Source organism: Epinephelus moara, chromosome 5 (assembly GCF_006386435.1).
Source record: "Epinephelus moara isolate mb chromosome 5, YSFRI_EMoa_1.0, whole genome shotgun sequence".
Classification (NCBI taxonomy): Eukaryota; Metazoa; Chordata; class Actinopteri; order Perciformes; family Serranidae; genus Epinephelus; species Epinephelus moara.
This window is the reverse complement of record NC_065510.1, coordinates 43,332,622-43,359,524: the sequence shown is the minus strand read 5'-3', so window position 1 is coordinate 43,359,524 and position 26,903 is coordinate 43,332,622. Positions and strand designations below refer to the sequence as shown.

General features: G+C 40.8%; 1 protein-coding gene across 1 annotated transcript in view; it reads right to left on the bottom strand.

The window, feature by feature from the left end:
- LOC126390126 (multidrug and toxin extrusion protein 1-like) overlaps positions 1 to 26,903 on the bottom strand; it is a 42,116-nt gene that overhangs the window by 9,951 nt on the left and 5,262 nt on the right. The window contains exons 2-9 of the mRNA XM_050044277.1: positions 17,026 to 17,127; positions 16,856 to 16,924; positions 16,553 to 16,701; positions 7,945 to 7,987; positions 7,097 to 7,141; positions 6,892 to 6,989; positions 5,737 to 5,834; positions 3,989 to 4,170 (exon numbers count right to left, since the gene is read on the bottom strand). Coding sequence (XP_049900234.1) covers positions 3,989 to 4,170; positions 5,737 to 5,834; positions 6,892 to 6,989; positions 7,097 to 7,141; positions 7,945 to 7,987; positions 16,553 to 16,701; positions 16,856 to 16,924; positions 17,026 to 17,127 — 786 coding nt within the window. The remainder of the gene's footprint in view (positions 1 to 3,988; positions 4,171 to 5,736; positions 5,835 to 6,891; positions 6,990 to 7,096; positions 7,142 to 7,944; positions 7,988 to 16,552; positions 16,702 to 16,855; positions 16,925 to 17,025; positions 17,128 to 26,903) is intronic.

The following is a 26,903-nucleotide window of genomic DNA, read 5'->3' as shown; positions in this document are numbered from 1 at the left end:
AGAAAAAGCTTGTTTAGTGGACTAACTTTGCACTTGAAAGGATGCCCGTTCAATCAAGTTTTAACAGGTCTGACACTACGGCTGTATCTAGGTTAATGGCTAACATGCTAACTATTATTTCTATGTCACTAGTGACTTTAAACAAATTTAGGACGATAGGAGACGGGTTGAAATAAACCGAAATTTCCCTTTAAGCTTACGGGCTGTTTCCCAGAGTCTCCTTATTGAAGATATATCTTCTGAAAGTTATATCTTAACAAGGGCAGTCTGAACCACTCGTAAGCTGTCCCTTAGTGATGCACTCCGTTCATCCTGTCACAGTTTTAGCTTTATTAGGCCAAAAGTATGCTTTTTAAATGGACAATTGCGGGCAACACCAGCTAGGCGATCAAGCACGTCGCCTCTGCGAGATTATACCGCAGTATTATTATGGCTGCATTTACAGCGGACGGGGCTCTGAAGCACAGAGCGCTAGCTTCTAACGTCCGGGGAGGGCCGCCCGCCACGGGACTTCTGGAAGAGAATGTCCTATGTATGAAGCTGACAGGCTGGCTTAGGAAGAGATCTTCTACCAAGAAGCCTGAGTGGAGTGACCGGTTCAGGGGCGAGGAGAGAGCCGCAGGGGGACGCAGTAAGCCCGGGTATAGAGAAGGGGGCTAGAGCGCTGAAGGGAAAGATCGTGGTTGTCCGACCTGGAAAAGTTTTCCTATTGTTTTTTTTGTTTTTGTTTTTTCATAGAAATGTTCTTGAGAAAAAAATAGAGAGGAACCCAATCAACACACACTCATTCTGTGCATCTCTGCGCCCTCTTGGAGAGGTTTTATACAAGGGAGTCACTCCTGCACACACACACACACACACACACACACACACACACACACACACACACACACACACACACACACACACACACACGTGGATATGCTGCTGCTACAGGTGCCTATTGAGTGACAACAACAGATTTGCAGTCTGTACATTGACAGAACCGACGCTGGAAAACTTATATGTAACTTATATGTAAGACACAAACTGGCATTGAACTGCAATGATGGAAAAAGAGAGACAAACACGTATGCTGTTATAAATGTTTCATTAACAAATGCATTATCGTCTCTTTGCTTCATCATTAGTCTCCTTGTTTATAACGGGATGCGCATGTAAGTCATTTTTTAATAGCCCCTTTTCCACCGCAGGTACTTTTATCAATTACCTGGAATTTTGAAAAACCTCTGCGCGTTTCCACCGAAATTACCCTGGTAAAAAACTTTCCCTCAACCCTAAATTTACCCTGGAAAAAGTACCTAGTAGGGGGGTAGGACTTTTCACATTACCTGGAATTCTTGCGGGGCTGTGTGCCAAGGAACACTGATCGGTGTTAGCCCCGGGGCTAAATTATCAGAGACCGTAGTATTGATCAGCACTAACGGTATTGGTTCTTTTGTGCCAGCACTGATCTCCTCTACACACACCCACACATACGCCAACGCGACACGGTAACTGGTGAACAGCCGAGCAGCCGTGGTGGAAACAAAGTATGTAGACTAACTTAGTTTGACACTTATCTTAAAATACTTTTAAACTTAGCTGCTGGCAGAGAGAGACAGCCCCAACTCTTTACCAGCACATAATCAGCCAAATGCTGAAAAGTTGCTGTGCGGTGGGCTGCACGGCTAATAAAAACCCAGAGCTTAGCGCTTATCAGCTGCCGAGCAGAAAAACGGAACCTTGTAGAAGATAAAAGTGGATACAGGCAATAAAACGTGAGGCTTCAACGGGGAAGAAATTGTGGAATCCTGACACTTGGTATGCTTGTGTGTGCAGGAAACACTTTGTCAAACCCTCCAAATGTATTTTTTAGAGTAACACTTAAATGTATTTATGTATGTTAAGCTAAAGCACTGACAGTATGAATGCAACTTCTGTTATAATTGTGCCCAGCGCTCCGCGATGCAAGCAGTCCATTCCAGTGGTCCGCTCTAGCACATCTTTCAATCTACCAGCATGTAGAGGCATGTCTCAAAACAACAACGTGTGCCGGTAGTAGGAGCAGGCTGACGGCTGAGCATGCCGAAATACTCATCTTTTTTAAAAAGAATCTCCACATCATGTTTTTTCCAAGATGAGCAAGGTAAGGAGAAGGGACACTGAGGTAGACCGGCAATATTAAGCTTATCAATATACCCTTGCCTCTCTGGAAGGCATAGAGTGCTAAAATAATCCTTTGCCATCTTATTATTAGCTAATTATTAGCTAGCTATAGCTAATAATTTTAGCTAGCTAGCTGGCAATTTAGTCGTGGAGACTTGAAGGCACGGCTGCGGAGGCAGAATGACAGCGAACGAGCAAAGAAGCGGAGGGGAAAGTGGGCCTTGTTTCCCCTTTGGGGGTGTGGCTTTCAGATTATGACACGTTGCGCTCTGTCTCTATACAGGGCACACGCCTAATCATCTACGTCATCACGCTAATATGAATAAATTATCTGGAACTTTGAGGTGCGGTGGAAATGCAAACCACACAGATTACCAGGAATTCTTTTACCCAGTTTCTGGAAATGTTGGTGGTAAAGGGGCTAATGTGATATGCTGCAGGCGTGTCAGGACGGGGATTTTTCCTGAAACGGTGCCAAAACGCTTGTCTGGACAGAAATTTAGTTTTAAAGCGCTGCTTTTAAAAATTCCCGTGTATGTGTGGACTAGGCTTCAAATAGATGAGCAGATGTTCTGTTAAAGGCATAGCCTCATTTATGATATAATATTTGATGGAGGTAAAATTATTATGGCAATACTTTTTATATTACGTCATTTATTTACCTTTTCATGAGCTCAATCGAGATGCGTGCAGCATCGATTAATATACTGTCAGCACCGTGGTGAAGGACAGCTCCAACTTACGATGTACCTTAGCAGCTCTCTTTACGAGCACCCGCTAAGGGACAGTTTGGGAAACACTCGTAGGAAAAGAAGTCCCTTAGCTAAGGTATAACTTGGAGACCTTCGTAGAGCACTAAGGTACGTCGAAACTGGGAAACGGGGCCCAGATTGTTCTATGAGGATAGTTGAAATGCTAAACTCAGACAAAAGATAAAACTTTCCTTCTTCAGCAGATGAAATTAAAAACATACCACTTGTTGCAGCAGTGAAACTAAAAAACAAGATCCTGATCAGTAGACGAAAAATGCAGGGTTTTTTTTAAATAGAATTTCTTGTATAGGGTTAGTGTCAATTTTGCCTTTGAGGTCATTTTTTGGTTTCACATTATTTCATTCATGTTTAATAAATGCATTTTTTTTTTTTTTTTGTGGTGGTAACATTATTTGGTGAATAATGTTACCTGACCCTGACTACCAGCCCATTTACAACCTGCCCTTCCTGTAAAAAGTTCTGGAGAGTTGTTACTACTCAGCTCAAATCCCACATTGAGTCCAGTAACCTCTATGAGCCTTTTAAGTCTGGTTTCCGCTCTAAACACAGCACTGTGACTGCCCTGATTAAAGTCACCAATGCATTGCTATCATCCTTGGACTCTGGTTTCATCAGCATCCTCATCCTTCTCGACCTCCTTTGGCATTACTGGCACTGCCCTGTCCTGGTTTCAGTCCTACCTCTGCAACAGACATCAGTCGATCTCTATTAACATCTGTTATTCATCCATAGTTCCTGTCACCCATGGTGTCCCCCAAGGTTTGGTGTTTGATCCCCTTTTCTTCATCCTTTACATGATACCCCTTGGACAGATCCTCTGCCTCCACAGACTCCAGTTACACTGATACGCAGATGATACACAACTCTATCTCTCTTCCAAGACCATCACTGTTGCCACTCACTCCACATGCCCTGATGTAATCCTTCAATGCAGGCAAGAAAAGTGACCAGCCAGTCAGACGTAAGTTGAGTTTGGCACTTAGAGTTTGTTAGTTGTTTCATGGGAGCAATCGCCAACACACTATTAGTCTCTCTAATTACAGGTAGGAAAAGTGAAGAGGAGTTACCATGTGAGCTGTAATGCACAGCTGGTATACTATGGACTGAGCTCCCAGCTCAACCTCGCTTATCACACCAGCCAGGAGTACTCCTACTTCAAATATCCACCACGCTAGACAAATCATGAGCATACTGGGAATGGCCAGTTTGACAAAGGGTCCCCATTCCTGTAGACAATCGAATGACCAACCTGTGGGTCAAAGGTGTGAAGTTATACATTGTCAGTATATTCACAGTGAAACAATGGAATGTTCATAAAAAATCATCAATTACAGTGCTGTAAAAAACATGAATAATAAAACAGGATGAAGTTATTGGACAGAATAACATTCTTATTATTATTCATATTATTATTACCATTGCAGCACAGTATAGAATGTGTCAAAGGTTCTAGCTTTGAACTTAGTGTACTCCTCTTTTCCTAGTGTTTCCCTGCTCCCTGCCCCTTTCCGTGGGTGTGTGTGTGGGTGTTTCTCAAAGTCAAGGAAGGATCCTCAAACGGTCGAATTTGAAGGACGCTACATCATAGACCCGTGCCGAAGGACTGTTCCAAAGTCAAGGATCTTTCCAAGTTTCACAAAGGACCTTCTTTCAGAGAAATTCAAAGGATGCATGTGTGGATCATCTGCGGGTGTAAAATCTCACAATTCCTTGCACACCATTTGCTGGAAATGAGGGCATGGCCTCTTCAATGAAACCTGCACCAGTGGAGCTCGGCAGGATTAATGTAAATATGTCATTTATTTGGATTAATGTCTTTTTAGTTAAATAGTTAAGTTTTTATCATACAAGCGTGAAAAAAATATTGACAGAGATGGAGCGCTAAGTACAATAACAAGATATAAATCCCATGTACAGCCTTTAAATGACTGAACAAAAATGTATCAATACATCTCTCTATAACATCTCTCTTTAGTTGCCAATTTTTTTTTAGCCTTTTTCACTGCCTGATCGGTCGCAATAATAAAATGCATTTTCAGTCCCTCTACAGCCTATACTTCAACATATCTCTGTATCATGATGTGGGCGAATATTATTTTTGGCCTACTCAATTCATGTAACATTTTAATAGACCTACAGTTCCTATCAATAACTATTTTACACATTCATAAGGTTTTTTTCCCGGCAGTTTAAGCTGGATGAATTGTAACTTTGGACAGCCCTAAGCACTCCCAGACTTCCCTGGAACATGCCCGCAAAGTCTTCACCATTCTGAAGTGTGGTGAAGTGCGGACATTTGGATTCAGCCCTCATCGGCCTCAGTAAAACAACCCAAGCTTCACTTCCATTTTTCGCCAGATTATTCTGTCTCCAGTGGTAGTTTTTGTTGGCCGCTTTAAACTATTAATAGTTAGAGTATTTTCCTCAGTGTTATAAGTTAGATTTTTCTAATATGATTTTTCCTTGTGTTCAGATTTCACCAGTGTCTACTCCTCATGTATGCACTCTCTTACAACCAGTTCAGAGAGGACTCTGACAGAAGAAACCACTCTGCCTGCTCAGTCTGCCTGCCCTCTGCCATTTTGCTCCAACCTGCCTGTCTACAGTCCCCATTAACTCAGCCTTGACCATTCAACTTTCTGCCAGCACCTAGCTCTACAAATAAACTCACTGAACTCTTATTCTGCCTTTTGAGTTTGCTTTTGGGTTCCACATATTACTACAGAACTTTGAAGTATGAATTCAAATGAAAACATTTTTAACATCAAACTCATGTTGTGATTAAAATCTCCACAAAATGGAGCAAAGAACTGACCTCCCCATGTGGCCTTATGCAGACCCCTCCAGTAGATGTAAATGTACAAGACCACAGCCAGCACATACTGTGAGATAGCATTGGCTGCAGCAGATCCACTTCAATAGCATCATGGAGGACCAGCAGGTTTTGGAGCAGTACAGTAGTAAAACAGAAAAAGGAGAAATGACTTATTTGCTGAGGAATATCCACAGTTTGCTGACAGTGTTAATGACTATTGCAGTCATTTGTGCTTCAGAGACCATTTCTTTACAGATGGTTATTAAAATTGTTCCTCAATAATATAAGCCTCAAGTAGATGACACAAAAGTAACCCCTCTACATTGCAATCCAATCGCTGAATAAATACTTCCTTAATGAAACAATAAAAAGTCATAACAGCAAATGTTGTTGCAGAAGTGTTGATTACCAGCCGCAACAGTAGGGCTGGTATTGCTGTAATAGATGTTAATAATGACACTTAATACAGCTACAACTATTGTCAGCCACCTTTGACACTGTAGATCATACAGTCTTGCTGGATAGGTTAAGGCACTGGATCGGCATAGATGGAACCGCCTTCAGATGGTTTTTATCATATCTTACACAGAGATCTTTCAGAATGACTTGACGATTTTGTCTCATTATCGGCTCGTATGTTGTGTGGGATTCCGCAAGTTCAATCCTTGGTCCCATCTTGTTCAGATATATGCTCCCCCTTGGTCATGTTATTCGTCATTAAGAGTGTTGCCTACCATTGTTTTGCAGATGACACCCAACTTTATGTGACCAATCTGAGGCTGACAAATTATTAATAGTCATTCATCTTTTTTTTATATATATCTTGTCATGACCTTAAGTGCTGGAAAAGTGGAAGTTGGCAGTGCTTTATTAAAAGTTATTAAGATCATTTTTTGGGGGGCATTTCTGAATTTCTCTACAAACCTTCATAGCAATCCAATAACTATTCAGGTATTTTCCTCTAGAGAGTTGGGCTGGACAGTCAGGTAGAGTTAAATAACTAACATGATACCTTGTTCATATTTACGATAGCTGTAATTGACATTAGCAGGAATTAAAACCTATTGATTATGCTTGTGTGACACACCTTAAGACTATCATAGCACACTAATAATTCACCCTTTACACATTATGATGATCTTAAAGAAAACTTACGCGATCCCCAACTCCAGAGGATAAAGGAAGACATAGTTGATGATTGCATTGAGGACATTTCCAAACAGTCCAGTTATAACTTGAGGCCACATAATTCCCTGTAAAGCACAGCACAACTTAATGTTGGTCTTAATTTTGATTTAAATAACTGCACTTCAGCCTAATAAAAATTTCACATTAATTGCCTTGTGTCAAGAGACTGCACCTGATTTTGAAGATACCTTCCTTGCAGTTGGTACATAAAAGCTGCCTGCAAAATGAGAAAGAAACAGAAAAAGAGCATATTTTAGCTTGACCGTAATGATAAGTAAAAAATTGATGACACAGGTTATTTAAACACATTTTGCAACCATGGAGCACCAGTATGACTTGCAAATACTAATAACATATGAACTGGAGCGCTGTTAGTGTGTTTCCAGCTTACAGCGAATAAATCCTCATGTTTGATGGCGCTGTGGTAACAGTTTAACTTTCTGCTAACTGCTTACATCTGACATAACAAACACATCAACACCTCCAGCGCGAGCTGAGTTGGGTGCTTCAAAATAAAAGCACCAGTGGTTCTGCTTTGATTAATTTAATAGCAATGCTTAATTTAACTTGATTATAACAACACTTAATTTTATTATAACAGTACTTTATTGAACTTTATTGAACTTTATTATAACAGTACTTGCTGCTTTATTTGACATTATTGTTACGGTGGTTCACTTAATAATTTGTATTTTAGTAGTCTTCAGGTCTTTAGAGGAGATTTCAAAGTATTGCAACATGTATCATGTATCATGATATAGCCTAAAAATATCGCAATACTATTTTTAAGCCAAACCACCCAGTCCTAATTGCCTTGTGTTAAAATAGATTTTAAAGGTTTTGAACAGCAGTGTGCTACATACTTTGATTTGTAGGGAATTCAATTGACAGTGTTAATCAAAAACATTCCCATTTGATTTTTCTTTAAAATCTTTATTATGATAGTACTGCAATGTAAATGGAGACAGTAGATTTTAACTTAAAAGAGTTGTGACAGAAAACAAGGTTGACCCAACTCACCGGCAGAGCAGGCATGAAGATCTTCACATACAGCTGGGACAGACTTCATGCAGGAACACAGTGTGTATGTAAACAAAAACATGTAGAACTGAATAATTAGCATATATATATTATGGATATTTGACATATGTCGTTATCAGTAAAAAGTAAATGAATCAATGTGAGCCCAGAATACTGTACATTAGGCTAAAAGTCAACAAGTTAATAAGACAAGAGCCAATAAATTTGTCAGCAATGCAGTTACAGACTCCATTCTCCACTTCAAGTCAGAGCAGGAAAGGTGTCAATGGGTTCACCTAAAATTAACCTTGAGTTAACCTAACCGGGACCTTTGGAGTCAGACTTTGTTAAACCTGCTTTCTAAAATGGGCCCCAGGGGGACACGGATGACATGGACAAAAAAACAAGGGAAACAGCCGGAGGCACAGTCAGGACATAACACCCCTGCGCTTTGTCTCCATCACATGAATTAATGGACAACACTGATAACAATTTTACTGTGTTAAGGCCAGAGTTGGGTATAGTACTTTGATTACTTTTTGCAGTAACGAGTAACCTAACGCGTTAGTTTGCTGTTTGAGTAATCAAATACTTGAGTACATTTTCAAACAAGCCATCAGTTACTTCCGTAACTTTTAGAACGCTGGTCCTTCAGCTCCGAAACAGCAACGATTGTCTTTTGGTTCTAATCATGGAGATAATGTTAAACCTATCAGTCCGAAAGAAGCCATGAAGCTTGTGGCTAGCTACGTGGTAGAAGAAATGCTGCCATTGTCCACAGTGGAGTCTAAAACATTTCGCAGGATCATCAGTAAAATCCCCACGACTCAATAGATGGAGGAGGACTCGCTGACAGACAGGTCAGACTCAGGACTTGCATTATGCCTGGTACACACTACACAACTTTTTCTGCCCATTCTGAAAGTCACTATGTCACATTACATGATTGTACTTGTGGACTCCACGATTGTGGAGTCATAAAATCGTGCCGTGACTTGGCCAACAGACATGACACACTACACAATGGTACTCGCCAATTATTCCCAGTCGTCTTTCATGGCGTGTGTGATGTCATTTTTATTACTTTTACTATCATTTGAGTCACTGTGTCTGTTCATGTGTCAGGCGAAATGTTGTTGTAGTTACCTAAGAAGCGCCAGCAGATGGCAGGAGCTACATTTGAAGTACCATACGCAAACATTCAAGCTACTGTATCCTCCACAACCACGTTCCTACAAATGTTTCACAATAAAAGTCTATTTAGAAAATGGAGGGATTCTCTCAGCCTAGGTTATAAGGGGCTTTTAATTTGAAACAAATTCAGGAAGTGTTGAGTTTAAAATGATGGCGCGATGCATTAACTTTATCAAGGCAACGGGAGCAGATAAAAAGTAAATATATAAAAACACAGAGGGATTAAGAAATAACGGACCGTCTATAATGTAGTTTGTTTCAAATGAAGCTGGGAGCCTCTGCAGTTGTGGTGAGTAAAAGCCCCGCCGCTATTTGTTAATGTTATTACTTTATATCCGTCTCCATTAATGTACCATACCATTGTTTGCTAGCTTTAATGACAGTAACGTTAACTCAGCGGGTTGACAAAGTGCCTCTGCTGTTTCACACCATCATTTCCCCCTTTTACTCTGTGTGGTAACATCCCTAGAGGAAATATTAAAAACGCTGGGGTGTTGTTGTCATACAGTTGTCTACGGCAGCAGATCGTTCTGTGTTTCTACTGGTCAAAGTGACGGCTGTGATGGGAGAATTGGATCTCAGTGAAGGGCAAGTGGTCCATAACTTTAATTTTGGAGACAAAAAAATGTAGGCTTAGCGCCCTGTGGTCCATTGCCCAATAGAAACTGTAGAATACTCAAAAGTACTTTAAAAGTGCTTGAGTTACTTTTCTCAGGGAGTAACGTTGGAAGTACTTTTAAAGTACTTGAGTTACTTTACTCAGAGAGTAATGCAGTAAAGTAACTGGTTACTTTTCAAAAAAGTAATGCAGTAAAGTAATTTGATTACTTTTAAAGTAACCCTTACCCAACACTGATTATGATACATTGACATTCAAATAAGTTGCCAACACAACTGAAATAAACCAAAAAAATGTCACATTTAAAGGGTGGTCAGGGTACAATCAGACTGATTATGATTTCTTCAGATTTTGATAATTACACTAGAACCCTAAATCACAGTGTTACTGGGGCAGGCAGAATCATATATATTATGTTATTGGACTATTATTAGTTAAGTATAAATATGTTCTTCACTTCTATGTTGCAGCCAGTAAAGGTGGAGTTCATTTTAGTGGGTGTACTATGCAGGATTTTCCTAAGAAAAAAAAAAAAAAAAAAAAAACACCAAAAAAACCCCCAACAATTTATAGACTCATACAGAAGTAATCCCTTTTTTATTTATTTAATTTCTGATTTTATTTTTACAGGGACAGTAATTAATAGACATTGCTGTAAATGTGCCAGTGTTAGCCAAAGGCTAATCCTTTCCTGTTGCCCCTGGGCCAGGTGTTAAGATAGCCACAAAATCAGTAAGACATAACAGCACGCAGATGATTAAAAGCATGAATGAAAACATGAATATTAAATAAGCCAAATGGTTAGCACGTTAAAGGCAGACAATTCTACAGAACATAAGCAATTGTCCAACAGACAGTTATATACAACAAGATATAAAAATTAGCCAACAAGAAACTGATATGCACAAGACATATGCATTATCAGACATGACACAGTTATGCACAGCAAGACAGAAGCATTAGCAGACATCGCACAGTCAGCAATAAAACAGTGTAAATCCATGCTGTTCAAATGTAAACACAAACACTAGAGTGAAGACTATGTGAACCTGACGCACGCAAGCCCGCCCGCCCGCCCGCCCGCACGCACACGCACACGCACACGCACACACACACACACACACACACACACACACACACACACACACACACACACACACAGGTAGCTCGACAACCAGACAGATGAGGACAGACAGTGAAGGCTAGTGGACACTATGTACACCTGGTTGCTTATTAGCCAGGTTTCCAGATTATGTCTGGAGGAGCAGTAAGCTACATTTTACTAGAAGTGTGTTTCATGTTTTGGAAGCTCACACTGTAAAAGCTAACTGACCAATGAGCTTTTCCTCCTAGGGCCCACAATGTCTCCTCTGGTTGTAGATCTGGTTAACCTGTCAACCTGTGAGTTTTATGTATTTTGACGGAGCTTAGAGGAAATGCTAGACCTTCTCAATCATGTGATACGCAGTGGAGTGTGAGAAGCATGAAATGGAAATACTCAATACTTAGTACAGGTACCTCTAAAATGTACAGAACTGAAGTAAATGCACCTAGATACATTCCTCTACTGCATATAAATGATCAATACAAATGATCAATTTTATCTAAACCTGTAGTTCTTAATGAAAACTTTTACAAAGGCCAATCTAGCTGATAGTAAAGTTTCTCCAAAAGTCATAAAACCACACACATTTATCTAATTTCTTTTTTCTTTTTCTCTTTTTTGATTAGCTGTTCTTTTGTGGCTGAGTGTACCTATGTCTAACTGAATTCTTCAAATTATAGAACTGCATTGCAGTAAAGGAAAACTAAATTGGAAACTGTCAAGGTCAAGGTCACATCCCAATTCTTCCCTCAAGACAGAAGGATTTTACTGGAACGATGAAGTTCCACCTTGACTACAGTGCAGACTTTGGCCATCACAATGTTTGTTAGTACAGAATGCTGCAGCTCGTATTTTAACTGGGACAGATCGTAGATCTCATATCACCCCAATTCTTGCCTTCCCCCATTGTTTGCCAGTTAACTTCAGAATTGATATTAAGATTTTTCTTATAACTTTTATGGCTCAACATGGTTTAGCCCCTAGTTATACAGCTGAGCTTTTGACTACATGTGCTCCAAGTCGTGACATGAGATCCTCAAGCCTACCCTCACTAGTCATCCCTCTGTCAAGGCTGGTAACTACAGGTGACCAGGCTTTTGCCATCAAGGCTCCGAGGCTCTAGAATTTAATGGCTGAGGAAATAAGGCTCGCTAGCATACTCCCTGTTTTTAAATCATTGCTTAAAACTTGTTTTTATAGAAACCCTTTCCCTTTTAATGCCTGATTTTTACTGTTGTGAATTGTAACTTTTGAGTTGTATTTCTTTTTGTTCTGTTTTTCCTCTGTACACACTATTTTTTGTAGCTCTTGTAACCTTGTTTAGGTGAGTGCTATACAAATAAAGTAATCTATATTAGCCTGTTGTGTTAGCATGTGCCAATACTGTTGTTTTACCTGTAAGACATATGAGGCCCTATGACCAATTCAAAAACATTGTACTGGAGGCTCTTCATTGAGGCCAAGAGATTAACAATGTGTAAACATTGACATTTACTGCCTGTTTTTCAAGGTTAAACTACAACCTTAACGTTTACTTGATTTGACTTGGTTTAGCACAAACTGCTACTGTTTTACTACTCTCTGTTTTGACTGAAGAAACACACTTCTTGGTAATGCTGCGTTTCAAGATCTTGCCATATTTGAAATGGCATTTGTCAGGTAAACAAAAACAATGTATTGTTCAATGGCAAATCCACTGAAACTTTATAAAAGACAAACAAATGTTAAGGTCTGGAATCTTGGAAAAAGATTTCATAAGATTTATGAATTTCATGTGGCTTCTCTGTCAGTTAACAAATAAACATTTAAAACACATTTATTGTAAATTGTTAGTGTTGAACTGATTATACCCATGAAACACACCATGTTTGCATCCAGGGTACATGATTTACTGCATAGTTCAACAGCTAAATGAATGTCTCGGTCGTAGGACTCAAAAGATTTTCTATCATCAACAGTGGCCCTAAGGCCTGCCATATCCTGCTCACAGAGGGGATGTTCAACGGGTGGAAGAATCACTCTAGAACCGGTTGCATCTGGTTCACTAGCAGTGTTGAAATCAGGATCTGCACCCTTGATTTCCTACATCTAAAAAAAAAAAAGCAGATTTAAAATAAACTGCCATATAGAAATGAGGGGACATAAAGTAAAACTGCAAAGGCAAGCAGGTTTCAAGTCACTCAGCATGTGAACAGAACTGATACTACACTGATGCAAGAATGGTATGAGTTCTTCTGTTTTTTTTTGTTTTTAAGTGGACAAGGAAATCTCTTGCACACGGGAGTCGAGTGTTGGTACTTTGGTACAGTAAGCCTACATGACGCTCGCAGCTCGACAAAAAAACACATATATGTGAATGTTCAATAGTTATGGTAGCATAACAGCCTGTCACAGGTTACAGCGTGATGATTAATGGCAGAGCATAAATGTCCAGGTGAGGGGACAAAAAAAAAAGTCAAAATATACCATGAAATATTGTGAAAATTATTTTAGGGCCATATTGCCCATCCCTAGTCAGCATATCCTGATCGGCAGTTCAGCTCAGCGCACAAGAGAAATGGAAGTGAGGAAAGTGAGCAAAGAACTTAAAGGGCCAGTGTGTAATATTTGGCATGGTTTATTGTCAAATCTGAATCTGAATCTGAATATTCTACCCATTAATATGTTTATATAAGTGTATAATGGCTATAAAATAAAATTCGTTTGGTTTTCGTAGCCTTATAATTATGCTTTTATATATATATATAGCAAGGGCCTTGCTTTAGAGAGGTTGCCATCTTGCGCCGCCATGTATGTAAGGCAGACCAAGCGGACAATCCAGCCAGCCAGAGAACGCGTTTCGCATGTATAAATAAACCAATGAAGACAGCGGAAGGTAGGAAGAAGGAGGAGGAAACAGCAGAGAGTGTTAGTAGTTCGTCGATGGAGAGTAGTGAAAAGTTTTTTTAGTTATAAAGTTTGCGAATGGACCACACTTACCACGCAACAGGAGAGAATGAACCCGAACCGTCATCTGCGAGGAAAAGAAGACGCAACTTCACTCCTTGTGATGCACTCTCTGCGGTGCTTTTCCTCCTGAGTTTGGGACGGAGTCTTTTACCCCCTGGAGTGTTACCGGAGTTTTTGGAGTGCTCAAATAAACTGGTCTTTTTCCCGAACGCTCCTCTGGTCTCCTGCTCGTGAGGGATTCATTACAATATCGTAACATGGTTTAGATTTCTAAATAAACATTTACCTCATAGCTAGATAGACCTACTCCTGAAAAACTCGTGTCTGCGCAGGTTTTTTGTCCATACGAGGCCACCGTCATTTACACGACGGGAGGGGTGAGCGAGTGAGCCCTGCAATATAGAATTTGACCACTGATGTCACTGTTTTCAACCCATTTTACACACTGGCCCTTTAAGTGAAGACAGAGTGAGATCCAAACAAACTTGTTACATAAGGTCAGATATTTTTTTTAGCCATAGAGCTCTTTAGCAGAAACATTTACTGATGGTTTGTGTTATTCATCACTGGTGCACGGTAAATATGCTCTGTTCTTTTAACATTGGATTGTGTTGTTAATGTGCTAACTGGCTAACTAGCTTCAAGATGGTCTTCTGAATTTCCTTTTTGAATGATGATTACAGTCTACTGCTGTCTGCTGGTGTGGAGAGTTATTTCCTCTCACGCAGGCACAGAATGTACATGCTGGCTGGCTGCTGTATTCTTTGTGGTGTGTTCATGTGCAACTTTTTGGCTGAGGTCTGGTGACGTGAGGCGACACAGCAGGGGGCTTTCTTAACCACCAGTTCCCTGAGGTTGGTGTGTCTGGGCCTTTAAATTGCACAATTTGCAGAACTTATTGCTCTTATACTGCGATTGATGCCAAATATGGTCTAAAACAGCTCACTAAATTTGTCACTGGCATCAGTTTTTTCACTGCCAATCATGCGAACATGGTGTATAGAAAGTGGCTAATAATACTTCTCACAGCGCCTACATGTCAAGAACGCAACGTGACTGAGGAGGTTCCTCAGCTTTCTTTGCCCTCACGATTGTTGCCCAACCCCCACATGAAGGCTGAAAATCTGAAATGGAAACATTCTGATCTGAAAGTGAAAAAAAGCTTAAAGAATAAGACATGAATCCAAAAACATACGATTTTAAACCGTAAAAAAAATAAGGTCTGCATCTGAAAACATAAAATCTGCAACTGAAAAAATGAGACCTCAAATATCAAAATGTATATGAAAGTGAAAAAACAAATAAAAAATGTATTTAAGAGAATACATTAGCCCCTTTTCCACCACAGGAACTTTTATCAATTACCCGGAATTTGGAAAAAGTACCTAGTAGGGGGGTAGGACTTTTCAGATTACCCAGAATTCTTGAGGGGTGGGGCTGTGTGCTGAAGAACACTGATCGGTGGAACACACACTTGCAGCGTTCCACACTTCCTGGTGCGGGCAGCCATTGAAAACTTAGCTGCTGGCTGAGACAGACAGCCCCAACTCTTTACCAGCATGTAACCAGCCAAGCTGGCGGAGCCAAATACAGGGCGCATGCCGAATCATCTACGTCATCACGCTAATTTGAATAAATTATCCAGAACTTTGAGGTGCGGTTGAAACGCAAACCACACAGATTACCAGGAATTCTTTTACCCAGGTAAATAAATTCCTGGTAATAAAAGTTCCTGGAAATGTTGGTGGAAAAGGGGCTTTTTTTGTATTTTTCAAAGTTCAAGATCAAAACTTAACTTTCAGTTTTCAGTTTTAGCTTTTAAATTACTTTTTTTTTTTTCAATTATCAAAACTTTTGGACCTGATTTAGCTCCTTAGATACACGCTTTAATACAGACTGAATCAATGAGGAAATGAAACAGTGTGGCTGGCTCTGTCAGAGGGAGGACACAGAGACAAACTCTGGGTTTGCTGAAGAAATCCTGCCGGGGAGCAGGTTAGGTTCACAGTCAGTTACCATGGTAACTGACCCAAGGTTTGGGTTACCTCTCTTTCTGAAAGGTAAAAACCCAGTGTTTCCCTCATCTTAGGAACGACAGACTCAGGAGTTTTCACTGAACCTGGATGTGTGTTAATGAGCAGCTGACAGCCTTGTGTTTACAGCTTGTATCTGCTGCCCCCAAGTGGCCAGAAAAGTAAGTTGCGTAATTTAAAGGTATTATTTGATCAATTTTTGTCATTTGACATCCATGTGAAGCACCTGACCAAATCATGTTTTTTCCATTTAAGAAATATCAGTAAACTGAGATCTGCAGTTTTGACTGCTGAGCTAGAGATGATTATACATGCTCTTATCTCATCTAACACTGACGGCTGTAATGTACTTTTCTCCCCCCTTAGTAGGTCTGCTCTTGATCATCTGCAAGCAATCCAGAATGCTGCTGCAAGACTACTGCCATCTACTGAAGGTAATACACTGACTTTACATAAGTACCTCAAACAACCCCACTTCAAAAATCCTGATCTAACCTTTTAACATAAATACTGGGCTTCTTTCGGAAGGCTCATCCACGTTTGGCACATTTTACTGTGTACTGATAACTGACAGTGCACATTTATTCCATTTCTAAATGTGTTAGTTTAAACAGCATGTCAGTCTAGATAAGAGCACATGCACATTAGTGTTACTAAAATGAAACATGCTGAAGGTGAGGTTGTTTTTGGGATTAAATATTGATTTACCTGGCAACTTCTGGGCTCTGTTTGACAGCAAGTAAGAGAGCTTCAGTGTTGATGAGGACAGCCCAGCAGGGGAAACAGGCCAGCAACAGAATCAGGACCCCCCTCTGGAGAATCACACCCACACGCTTCAAGTTACCGCTCCCATAGGTCTGCACGAAACAGGTAGATAAATAAATAGAGTTAAACAACACTGATCACACTACGAAGCAAAGGCATGAACAGGCCAAAAAAACAAACTTGATACAAAAGCTCATTGTTGAGCTGCTTTTAAAGGGAAAGAAAAACCTCTGAAGAAGACAGTACCTGAGATATGAGAGTATCACATGTGCATGACAAACCAGTGCCAATGGAAATACCAGTAACATTAACCACCTGCAAATTGACAAATTCATTAAAATTCAGAAGGCAATAACAGTAAACAGACTGTGATGTCAATATAAAAGCAGATGGGGCTCAAATGCATGTCTCCTTACCACAGCTGCTAAAGATACTCCAGCTAGTTCAGTTTTTCCCAGGTGACCACAGAACACCAAGCTGATGATACCAATCAGGAAGAACATCAACTGGGAAAAGACCTGGAAAGCAAAAACAAACACAATAGCCTTCCTACTTTTCTTCTTCATAAAAATGTCTGTGTTCATACTAAAAAATGGCTTTGTATTGAAAGAGTAGTTGAAACACAAGCTGTCATAGAAACTTCAAACCACATTGCATTGAGGCCTAAAATGTATACTTTTAGCTTATACTTTTCTGTGTTTTATTACTTGTACACTGGATGGAGGCAGCATTCATTGTAGGCTACTAACCGTAGAGACATGCCACAAAAGAAACAAAAGAAGATAAGCATGTATGTGCATGCGTATACACACACAGCTACATAGAGCTGTGGCCAGCTACCAGCCAAAGAGACAGGTTGTTAACTGCTACATTACAAGCAAAGCCTTTTATTAATCTGTCTGTAGTTAATCTGTCCCAAATTGAGCTAACATCTGCCCAAGTACAAGTTCTCTCCAAAGGTTTGTCCTTTTCCTCCACATACACATCAGACCTTTTTGAGACTAAAATTGATCTTTTTCGCTTCTACAGAAGTCTACACCTAAAAACATGGTACTCTTTAGGACAAAAACACAATTTGACATACACACAGGCCACAAATGGGAGCACACCAGCCTTCAAACCTAAGTCCACATTTACGCCTTTAAGTACTAATCCCACCCTTTTGACATACATTAAGAAAGTTGATTACGAAATACAGGAACTCTTCAATAGCCCAACAACAGCCACGAAGCATAATCTGTCCCCCCATGAACGTGATGCTTTTAAAGAACTGAGTGACAACAAGGACATCATAATAAAACCAGCAGACAAGGGGGGCGCAGTAGTTGTCTTGGACTATAACAAATATTTGAATGAAGCCCACCGTTAACTGAAAAATCCTAATTACTATCAAGAACTCTCTTTTAACCCTTTATCTAGCATGAAATGTGACCTCACAGCCTTGTTAAACAGAGCCAAAGATGCGGGCTGGATCAATGAAAGTGAGTATGGTTTTCTTATGTGTAAACACCCCAGAATGCCTGCATTTTACATGTTACCAAAGATCCACAAAGAGCCAAAAGACAATCCCCCCGGCAGACCCATCGTATCAGCCAATGGCTCTTTGACTGAACCAGCCTCTCAATATATTGATTATTTTTTTAAACCATTTGTACATGATCTTCCATCTTATGTACAAGATACAACACATGTTTTGAATAGACTGATGAAGTCAAAGATATTTTTCTAGTAACTCTTGATGTAAAATCCTTATATACTAATATTGTACATTCAGAGGGCATACGTGCAAGTGAATACTATTTATCTCGCAGGGAGGAAACTATTCCCCCCACTGTTTTCCTTTTGGAACTCATGGAGTGGATCCTCAACAACAATGTGTTCTTATTTCAAGATAAAGTATTTAAACAATGTAAAGGCACTAGCATGGGGGCCAGCATTGCTTCTGAATATGCATGTTTGTTTTTGGGCCTTTGGGAGGAGGAGTTTATTTATAATCCTCAGAAGAATGTTTTCTTTGACAACATCAAATTCTACTGTCGTTATATTGATGATATTTACTTACATTTTTCAGGTAATGAAACTGAATTACAATCCTTTCATAAATTTTTAAACTCAACTAATGAGGACATAAGACTAAACATGGAATATTCTAAGACAAAAATTGATTTCTTGGATCTTACTATCTATAAAGGTGATGAAGACAGTTTACACACTACCTTTGTTTGCAAACAAACCGATCGTAATTCTCTTCTTCATTACCATTCATTTCATCCCCCACATCAAAAAAAGAACATCCCTTATGGACAGTTTCCAAGAGTCAGGAGGATTTGTGACTCTGACCCTGATTTTGAGAAACAAACAGAAGATCTATCTAAACGATTCAGGGAAAGGTCCTATAGGCCACATGTCATCACTGCTGCTTTGGAAAAAGTTAGGCATGTTAACCGTAGCAATTTATTGCAAAAATCACACAAACGAACGAGAAACCCCTCTAATTTGTTTTTTGTCACTCGTTATGGCACTAAAGCTCAAGAAATCAACCGGATCATTAATTCAAACTGTCTATATTAAAAAGTGATGTGAATTTGAGAACCATTTTCTCTGAACCACCAGTCATATCCTATAAACGAGCTCCCACTATAAAAGATACATTGGTACGCAGTTATCTACTAGCACGCAGGGAGGATATGTGGCTAAAAAACCCCTCAGGTACATTTAAATGTCTTATTAATACATGTAACCACTGTTCGAATGTTATTCAAACAAAGACATTTACAGATCTAAAAATAGGAAGAAAGTACAATCAGACAGATTTTATTAATTGCAACACCACATTTGTTGTATATCGTCTAACATGTCCATGTAATTGTTTTTATGTAGGACGCACCAAGAGACGTCTTAAGGACAGACTGTCAGGGCATAAATATGCAATCAGAACACAGAATGAGGACTATCCCATGGCTAGACACTTTAAAGAGGTACATGCTAGTAATGATTCCTTATTGAGGATAGAAGGTTTGGAATCCATTAAGGAGTCCATCAGAGGTGGTAACCGCCTACAGAGACTCCTCCAAAGGGAGAGTTTTTGGATTTTTAAACTAGATGCCATGACCTATCCTGGCTTAAATGAGGAGATTGACTATAGACCTTTTTTATAAATGTTAAATGCTGCAATCTGGAATAATATTACTGTCAGAAGTTTAGAGGGCTGTCAGATTATTTGTGGGTTTTTTTTAAATGTGTTAAATTTACTAATTGATCAATTTGGTCGGTTTGGCTGTTTTTGTTGGTTGTTTTATTTTGTATCTTGTTTTTTGTTTTGTTTTTCTCTGGGACTGATATGACCCCTTGTCCTATTTTAACCATCTGTATTTCCTCAACAGAAGTGGAGAGTCTGGTATCACTGCTCTGATTGTTAATTTGACTTGAGTTCTATCACCTGTGTCCACTCACCAATCAGGACCCAGTCGAGCCTATAAATAGGCCTTTTTTGAACATCATGTCTCCATTTGTAACCCTGATGAAGACCCAAGAGGTTGAAACCAGTTGGTTTTTTAAGTGTCTTTGTACAAGCCATAATAAATTAAAGGCTTTTTAATGAAGTAATCAAGCTACCTTTTTTCTTTCCCTGCTCCATGCAAGAGTGCCTGAAGTTTGTTTTTCGTCTTTGGTAAGATTTTGAGCCCTCTTCTTCAAGAGCACCTGCATTTTTTCCTTCTTTTTTTTTCGACAATAACAATCGGTCCTTGAGCACACCACTACCTCTCTTCTCAGTTTAAAGCCTTTTATTATTTCTGAAGTGTAAATATGAACTTCACCACAGTTGCACGACTTAATGCCACCACCTCGATGAGGCTGTAGAGCCATGTTCGGCCAGATGACATTCTATAGTTTAATTAAGCAACTTGGGGTATTTATTTACTGATGTATTTTATGTCATAGAACAAAACATAAAAGTCTCTTAAGCTTGTGGTAACCACAGGCCTTGTTTCATGCATCTAACCAAAAACCCATTCAAAAAAAAAAACATCGACTCTGAGATGAGGGAACCGGGAGTGCTAAAATGGTTACTCATTTCTGGGGTTTAAGACTCATTCCTGCACCACTCTATTATGTTGCAGTTGGTCACACATTAAGTCCTTACCACTGTGTGTTGTGTTTACTAATTTATCCAACATGCAGCTGCAGGTTAAAAAGTAAATACTGAAAATGCACTGACCGGTTAAGTGGAGTGAAGAACATTGGTCATCTTGTTCCAACACAATGTTCTGCTGGGAAACCTTTGGTCCTGGCATTCATGTGGATACCACTTGAGATGCTCCACCCACCCAAACACTGATGTGGACCAAGCCAAGACTGTGCAGCATGCCACACCATAAAAACGGCTCAGGGATGGTCCAAGGAACCTTACAAAGTGCTCACGACTCCAACCTGGTCTCCAAAGTCCCCATATCCCCTCAGATCGAGCATCTGTGGGACATGTCGGTACCCATCCTCACAGTCCACAGAACTCAAAGGATCTGCCTGAGGAAGCTAGGGAAATTGGAGGCCAAGTCAACACTTCTAGCTCTTTGTCCTGTTCCTCAGGACAAAGAGCTAGAAGTGCTAGCACCTTAGCAATTTTTGTGGTGTGGCTTGGTGCATTCTACTGCTGGGGAGGGGGCACTGGGTACTTGGTCTGTAACAGTGTTTGGGTAGGTAGAGCATATCAAATCAAATCAAACTTTATTTGTATAGCACTTTCCATACATTAAAAATGCAGCACAAAGTGCTTCACAGAATAAAAACCTACAACAAAAATACTACATACATATTGAAAACCTGCCCCTCCCACCCCCACATATAAACACACACACACACACACACACACATGCATACACACACACACACACACACACACACACACACACAGTCAATATAGTCAATATAGTAACATGGCTGGGCACTGAGGAACCAGGTGAGGAAAGAACCACCTATGGGGAGCTCATCCACACCGAGAGGCGTCACAGCCTACGGCCACAGGGAGCGCCGCCACAGAGACCACCCCGACCCAGACAGACCGGGGTAGCCACAGAGACCACCCCGACCCAGACAGACCGGGGTAGATTCCACCCATGGTGCAGAGCCTTCCAGTCCTCCGGTCCTGAGGTATCTCCAGGACGACGTCCCTGCGGGCAGACCGGACACACCTCTCAGTGTGGAGGCCCCCCATGAGGAAACACTGGAGCAAAAAACTACAAGACTAAAAGGCAATATGATAAGATAAAACAAGTATGAGATAAAATAATGATGAAATGCATAAAAATGTAAGGATTTAGAAAAAATTAAAGATTTAAAGATTAAAATAATATTAATAATAAACAAATTAAGATTTAGAAATTTAATAATAATAAAATGCATAAAAATTTAAAAAATAAATAATTTAAAAGCATTAGAAATTAAAATAACATATAATAGAAGAATTAAAAGAGTAAAAGAAATCACTTGAAAGCCAAATTAAAAAGGTGAGTCTTGAGCCTCCTTTTAAAAACATCAACAGTCTCTGCAGCCCTGATGCTCTCCGGCAGGCTATTCCATAAATGTGGGCCATAATGGCTGAATGCAGCCTCCCCGTGGGTTTTTGTTCTCACTTTTGGAACAATTAAAAGGCCGGTGCCGGAGGACCTCAGGATCCGCGAGGGTTGATATGACAAAAGCAGGTCAGATAAATAAGATGGCCCAAGACCGTTAAGAGATTTAAAAACTAATAAAAGAACTTTTCCTGAAACACACGGGGAGCCAATGCAGTGATCTTAAAACCGGTGTAATGTCCGCCTGCCCTCTGGTCCTCGTCAGCACTCATGCGGCTGAGTTTTGGAGTAGCTGCAGGTTAGAGATGGTCTTTTTGGGAAGACCAGAGAGCAGGGCATTACAGTAAACTAAACGACAAGAGATAAAAGCATGCATCAGCACCTCCGTGTTAGCCTGAGAGAGAAACGGGTGGACTCTGGCTATATTCTTAAGATGATAAAAACCTGTCTTTGTTACATTTTTGATGTGTGGAATACAATAAAGCTCAGAGTCAAAAATGACGCCCAGGTTCTATACACATTGTGAAGGTTTAAAATCTTGTAGTTTTGGTAAATGTTTCTCTCTCTTGCCTTCAGGACCAATAATTAAAACCTCTGTTTTGTCCTGGTTGAGCTGTAGGAAATTCACTGCCATTCATGACTTGATATCTAAAATACAGTTAAAAAGGGTATCAATTGGCCCTGTGTCATCAGGAGACACGGCGATGTACAACTGTGTGTCATCTGCGTAACTGTGGAAGCTGATGCTGTGCCCCCTGATAACGTCCCCAAGGGAAAGCATGTAGAGATTAAAAAGAATTGGACCTAAAATTGACCCTTGGGGCACCCCACACCTGATTTCATGCGTTCTGGAGGAACATGTATCCATACTTACAAAGGAACAACGATCTGTGAGATAAGAGCTGAACCAGTTAAAAACAGTACCAGAGAGGCCCACCAGGTTTCTGAGTCTGTTTAATAAAATGTGGTGATCTACTGTATCAAAGGCGGCGCTTAGATCCAGTAGTACCAAGACTGTGAGTTTTTGTGAATCAACATTCAACCTGATATCATTTAAAATCTTTAAAAGGGCTGTCTCGGTACTGTGGTTCATCCTAAAACCAGATTGATATTTCTCTAAAATACTGTTTCTTTTTAAAAAATCATTTACTTGGTTAAAAACCAGTTTTTCTAAAATCTTACTTAAAAACGGTAAGTTGGATACAGGTCGGTAATTATTAAAAATGTTGGGATCTAAATTACTCTTCTTCAGAAGGGGCTTCACCACCGCCGTTTTGAAGGCAGCGGGGAAGACACCCGTCTGAACAGAGTAATTTACTAAATTTAAAATCTGTTCCTCAAAGAATCCATAAAATGTTTTTAAAAGTGATGTGGGAATCGGATCTAAAAAGCAGGTTGTTGGGTTTACCTGGGAGAAAAATCGACCAAGTGTCCTTGCATCAACCAGGGCAAAACTCTCCAGTGTTTCCTCAGGTAAAAGCAGCTGTTCAGGTGTGTTGAAAATTACATTCTGTTGAGATAAAAGACTGGATCTGATATCATTGATTTTACTTCTGAAGTGGTCTACAAAGTCCTCGCAGAGGGCGTCTGTTGAAATCTTGGTTTATTAAAATTGGCGTTGGTTAAAAGATCGAAGGTGGAGAAAAGGAATTTGGGGTTGTTTTTATGATCGGAAATGAGTTTTGGAAAGTGGGATATTCTTGCCTGTTTGACTGTTTTATTGTAGGATTTGAGTTGATCGCGTAATATTTCTGTTTTATTGTAGGATTTGAGTTGATCGCGTAATATTTCATAATGAACTGTCAATTTGGTTTTTCTCCACCTCCTCTCTCCACTCCTGCATTTTCTTTTCATTTTTTGATATTATCATTTCTCCACGGGGGTGTAGGTTTTGTTTTTATTGTTTTGATTAAAAGTGGAGCCACTGAGTCAAGTGTTGACTTTAATTTACTGTTAAAATTGTCCACTATAAAATCACAGGGTGCAGGTAAAATTTCAGCAGGAGTGCTCTGTAAAATCTCGATAAAATTTGCAGCCACTTCAGAAGTTAGATATTGTTTCCTCACCGTTCTCAAATGGGCCTCCTGATGGCTAAAACTGGTGATGTTAAAATACACACAGTAGTGGTCAGACACAGCCAGGTCAACAACAGAGGACACACCAGTGGACAGGCCACAGGTTATGACCAGGTCCAGGGTGTGTCCTCTGTTGTGAGTTGGCTGTGTGACGTGTTGTTTAAAATCCATGCAGGTTAAAAGGTTTAAAAATTCTCTGGACATTAGATCCGAGGTATTATCAACATGTAAATTAAAATCACCAGTTATTAAAATTCTGTTATAGATGGTGTGTATGATTGTTAATAGTTCTGAGAATTCACTGATTAAAGAGGTGGAATGGTGGGGTGGTCTGTAAACTGTGACACAAAGAATAGGAGGGCTGCTAAAAACAAAGGCATGATACTCAAATGATGAGTAGCTGTTAAAAGAAACTCCAGTAGAGTGCAGTGTATTTTTGGTGACTGAAGCAGTTCCGCCTCCTCTTTTACCCCCCCAGTAGAAAATAAAAAATTAAAATTTGGTGGGCAGGCAGGTGAGAACAACAGGTGCGTCAGTGCCAAGCCATGTCTCTGTTAAAAGAATACTGTCCAAGTTGTTATCTAAAATCAGGTCATTTATGATAAAAGTTTTATTTAAAAGAGAGCGCACCTTCAACACGGCCAAGTTAATGTTTGTGCCGAACGTGCGCTCGTCATCCGAACGTAGTGAGTGTGAAACAGGTGTGACAGGAACTAAGTTTTTGGGGTCGCTATTGGTCCATGGTGAAGCTGGTCTATTAGATCTATTTGAGATTCTGACTGGGATGGATATGGATGTGGGAATGTGTTGGGGATGAACCAAGGAGGAAAGCAGGGGGGCGTGTGCTTCCAATGTATGTAACTGTCAAGACCCAAGGTTACCCAGCAGTATCAGTATCAAAATACACAGGACGAGATGTTAAATACTGCCCTTTGTGCCAATAGGTGGTGAGCACTTAATCAAGATTTTCCTTGATGTTGGGAGTGGTAGGGAATCAACAGGTGGGGGTTCTCCCAGTTGTGGGGGAGGTTAATCTTGGCCTGGGTGACATTTCAGGACAACTGGGCATGGGACACATCATCAGTAGTGTGGCCTTGCATCACTGAGTGTTTCGGCCTTCACACTATACACCCTCCACAAGGTAGGCCCGCTGCCGGGTGATAAGCCTGCAGCTTGTGTCCCATGCCTAACCATCCCTGAAATTCACCCTATTGTTCCAGTCTTCAGCTGTCTAACCGATGGACAGGCAGGGGGTTTATTGTGATGTACTTGCCCAGCACAGATCGTTCCGCTTAAGCCAAATCCACTGGCTGTTTCTTTCCGCTGCCTCCGAGATTGCTCTAACAGTCTTCCGCAAGGCCTGACCAAGGCATCTGGGGTTCTTTCAACAGTCTGATGGTAGACGAATGCACAAATCCTCTGCATCCTACTTCTACTGGATAGATTTTGGTGTTCCAGCCATGCTGCTTCGCTTCTGCTGCTAGCTCTGCATAGCGCAGCTTCTTGCGCTCATAGGCCTCCTCAATAGAGTTCTCCCACGGGACTGTGAGCTCAATGATGTAAGCATTCTTCAGTGAAGGGGACCAGAGTACCAGGTCTGGCCGGAGGTTGGTGGAGGCAATCTCTGGTGGAACTGGCAGAACTAGTTGTTGGCCATTGTCTGCCAGCATGTTCCAGTCATGAGCCCTGCGCAGTTGCCCTGCTAATGACTTGGTGGAAGGATGTTTAGGTGATTTCTGTCCTTCTCTGACAAACATTGTTGCCTTTAAAGGATTGCTTGGTCTTGGTGGCAAGGAGTTGGTCGTAGTCCGCTTGCTCTCCAGCACTAATGCCAGGCTTTTGAGGACCTGATTATGCCGCCAGGTGTATCTCCCTTGCGTAAGGGTGGTCTTACATCCGGTCATAATGTGTTTGAGGGTTGCTGGTGTTGGGCAGAGGGCACACGTTGGATCCTCACCATACCATTGGTGAAGATTCTTGGGGGACGATAGGACATCATATGTCGCCCTAATGATGAAGCTGATCTTGCTTGCTTCCATTTCCCATAACTCCCTCCAGCTGATCTCCTCTCCACACCTTCCCACTGCATCCATTGTCCCTGCTTGGCAAGAGAGACAGCCTTCGCACTCCTCAAGACCTCCTCCTGATGACGTACCTCCTCAACCACCAGTGTCCTCTGCTCCGATGTTGTAGCCTTTTGCCAGGTTGGTTTGCGTGCTTTCAGTCCAAAGCCTTCTCTTCCCTGCTGGACTTGCCCCGCGATATCTTTGTGCCTCAGGGCTGACGTGGCTTGCTGCACTGCATCGGATGGTGTCCACTTCCGCCCAGTTACTAGGGGCACTGCAGCAGTCCTGATGGTCTGGTCTCTGGGGTCCTTCAGCGTCATCTGGAGTCTTCCTTTCAAACACTTGTATTCTTCAGTGAGACCAGCGAGAGGTAGCTCCAGGACTCCTTTGCCGTAGAGGCTGATGTTACTCAGGCATCATGGGACACCAAGTACAGCCCTGCACGGGACTGTTTTCTTCATCCCGCTCCTGCCCGCTCCCGCTGAATTTCTGACCATTACCGCCCGCAACCGCAACGTGTGTGTTACACTCCCGCCCGCACCCGCAATGTGTATGTCCACTCCCGCCCCCTCCCGCAAAACTC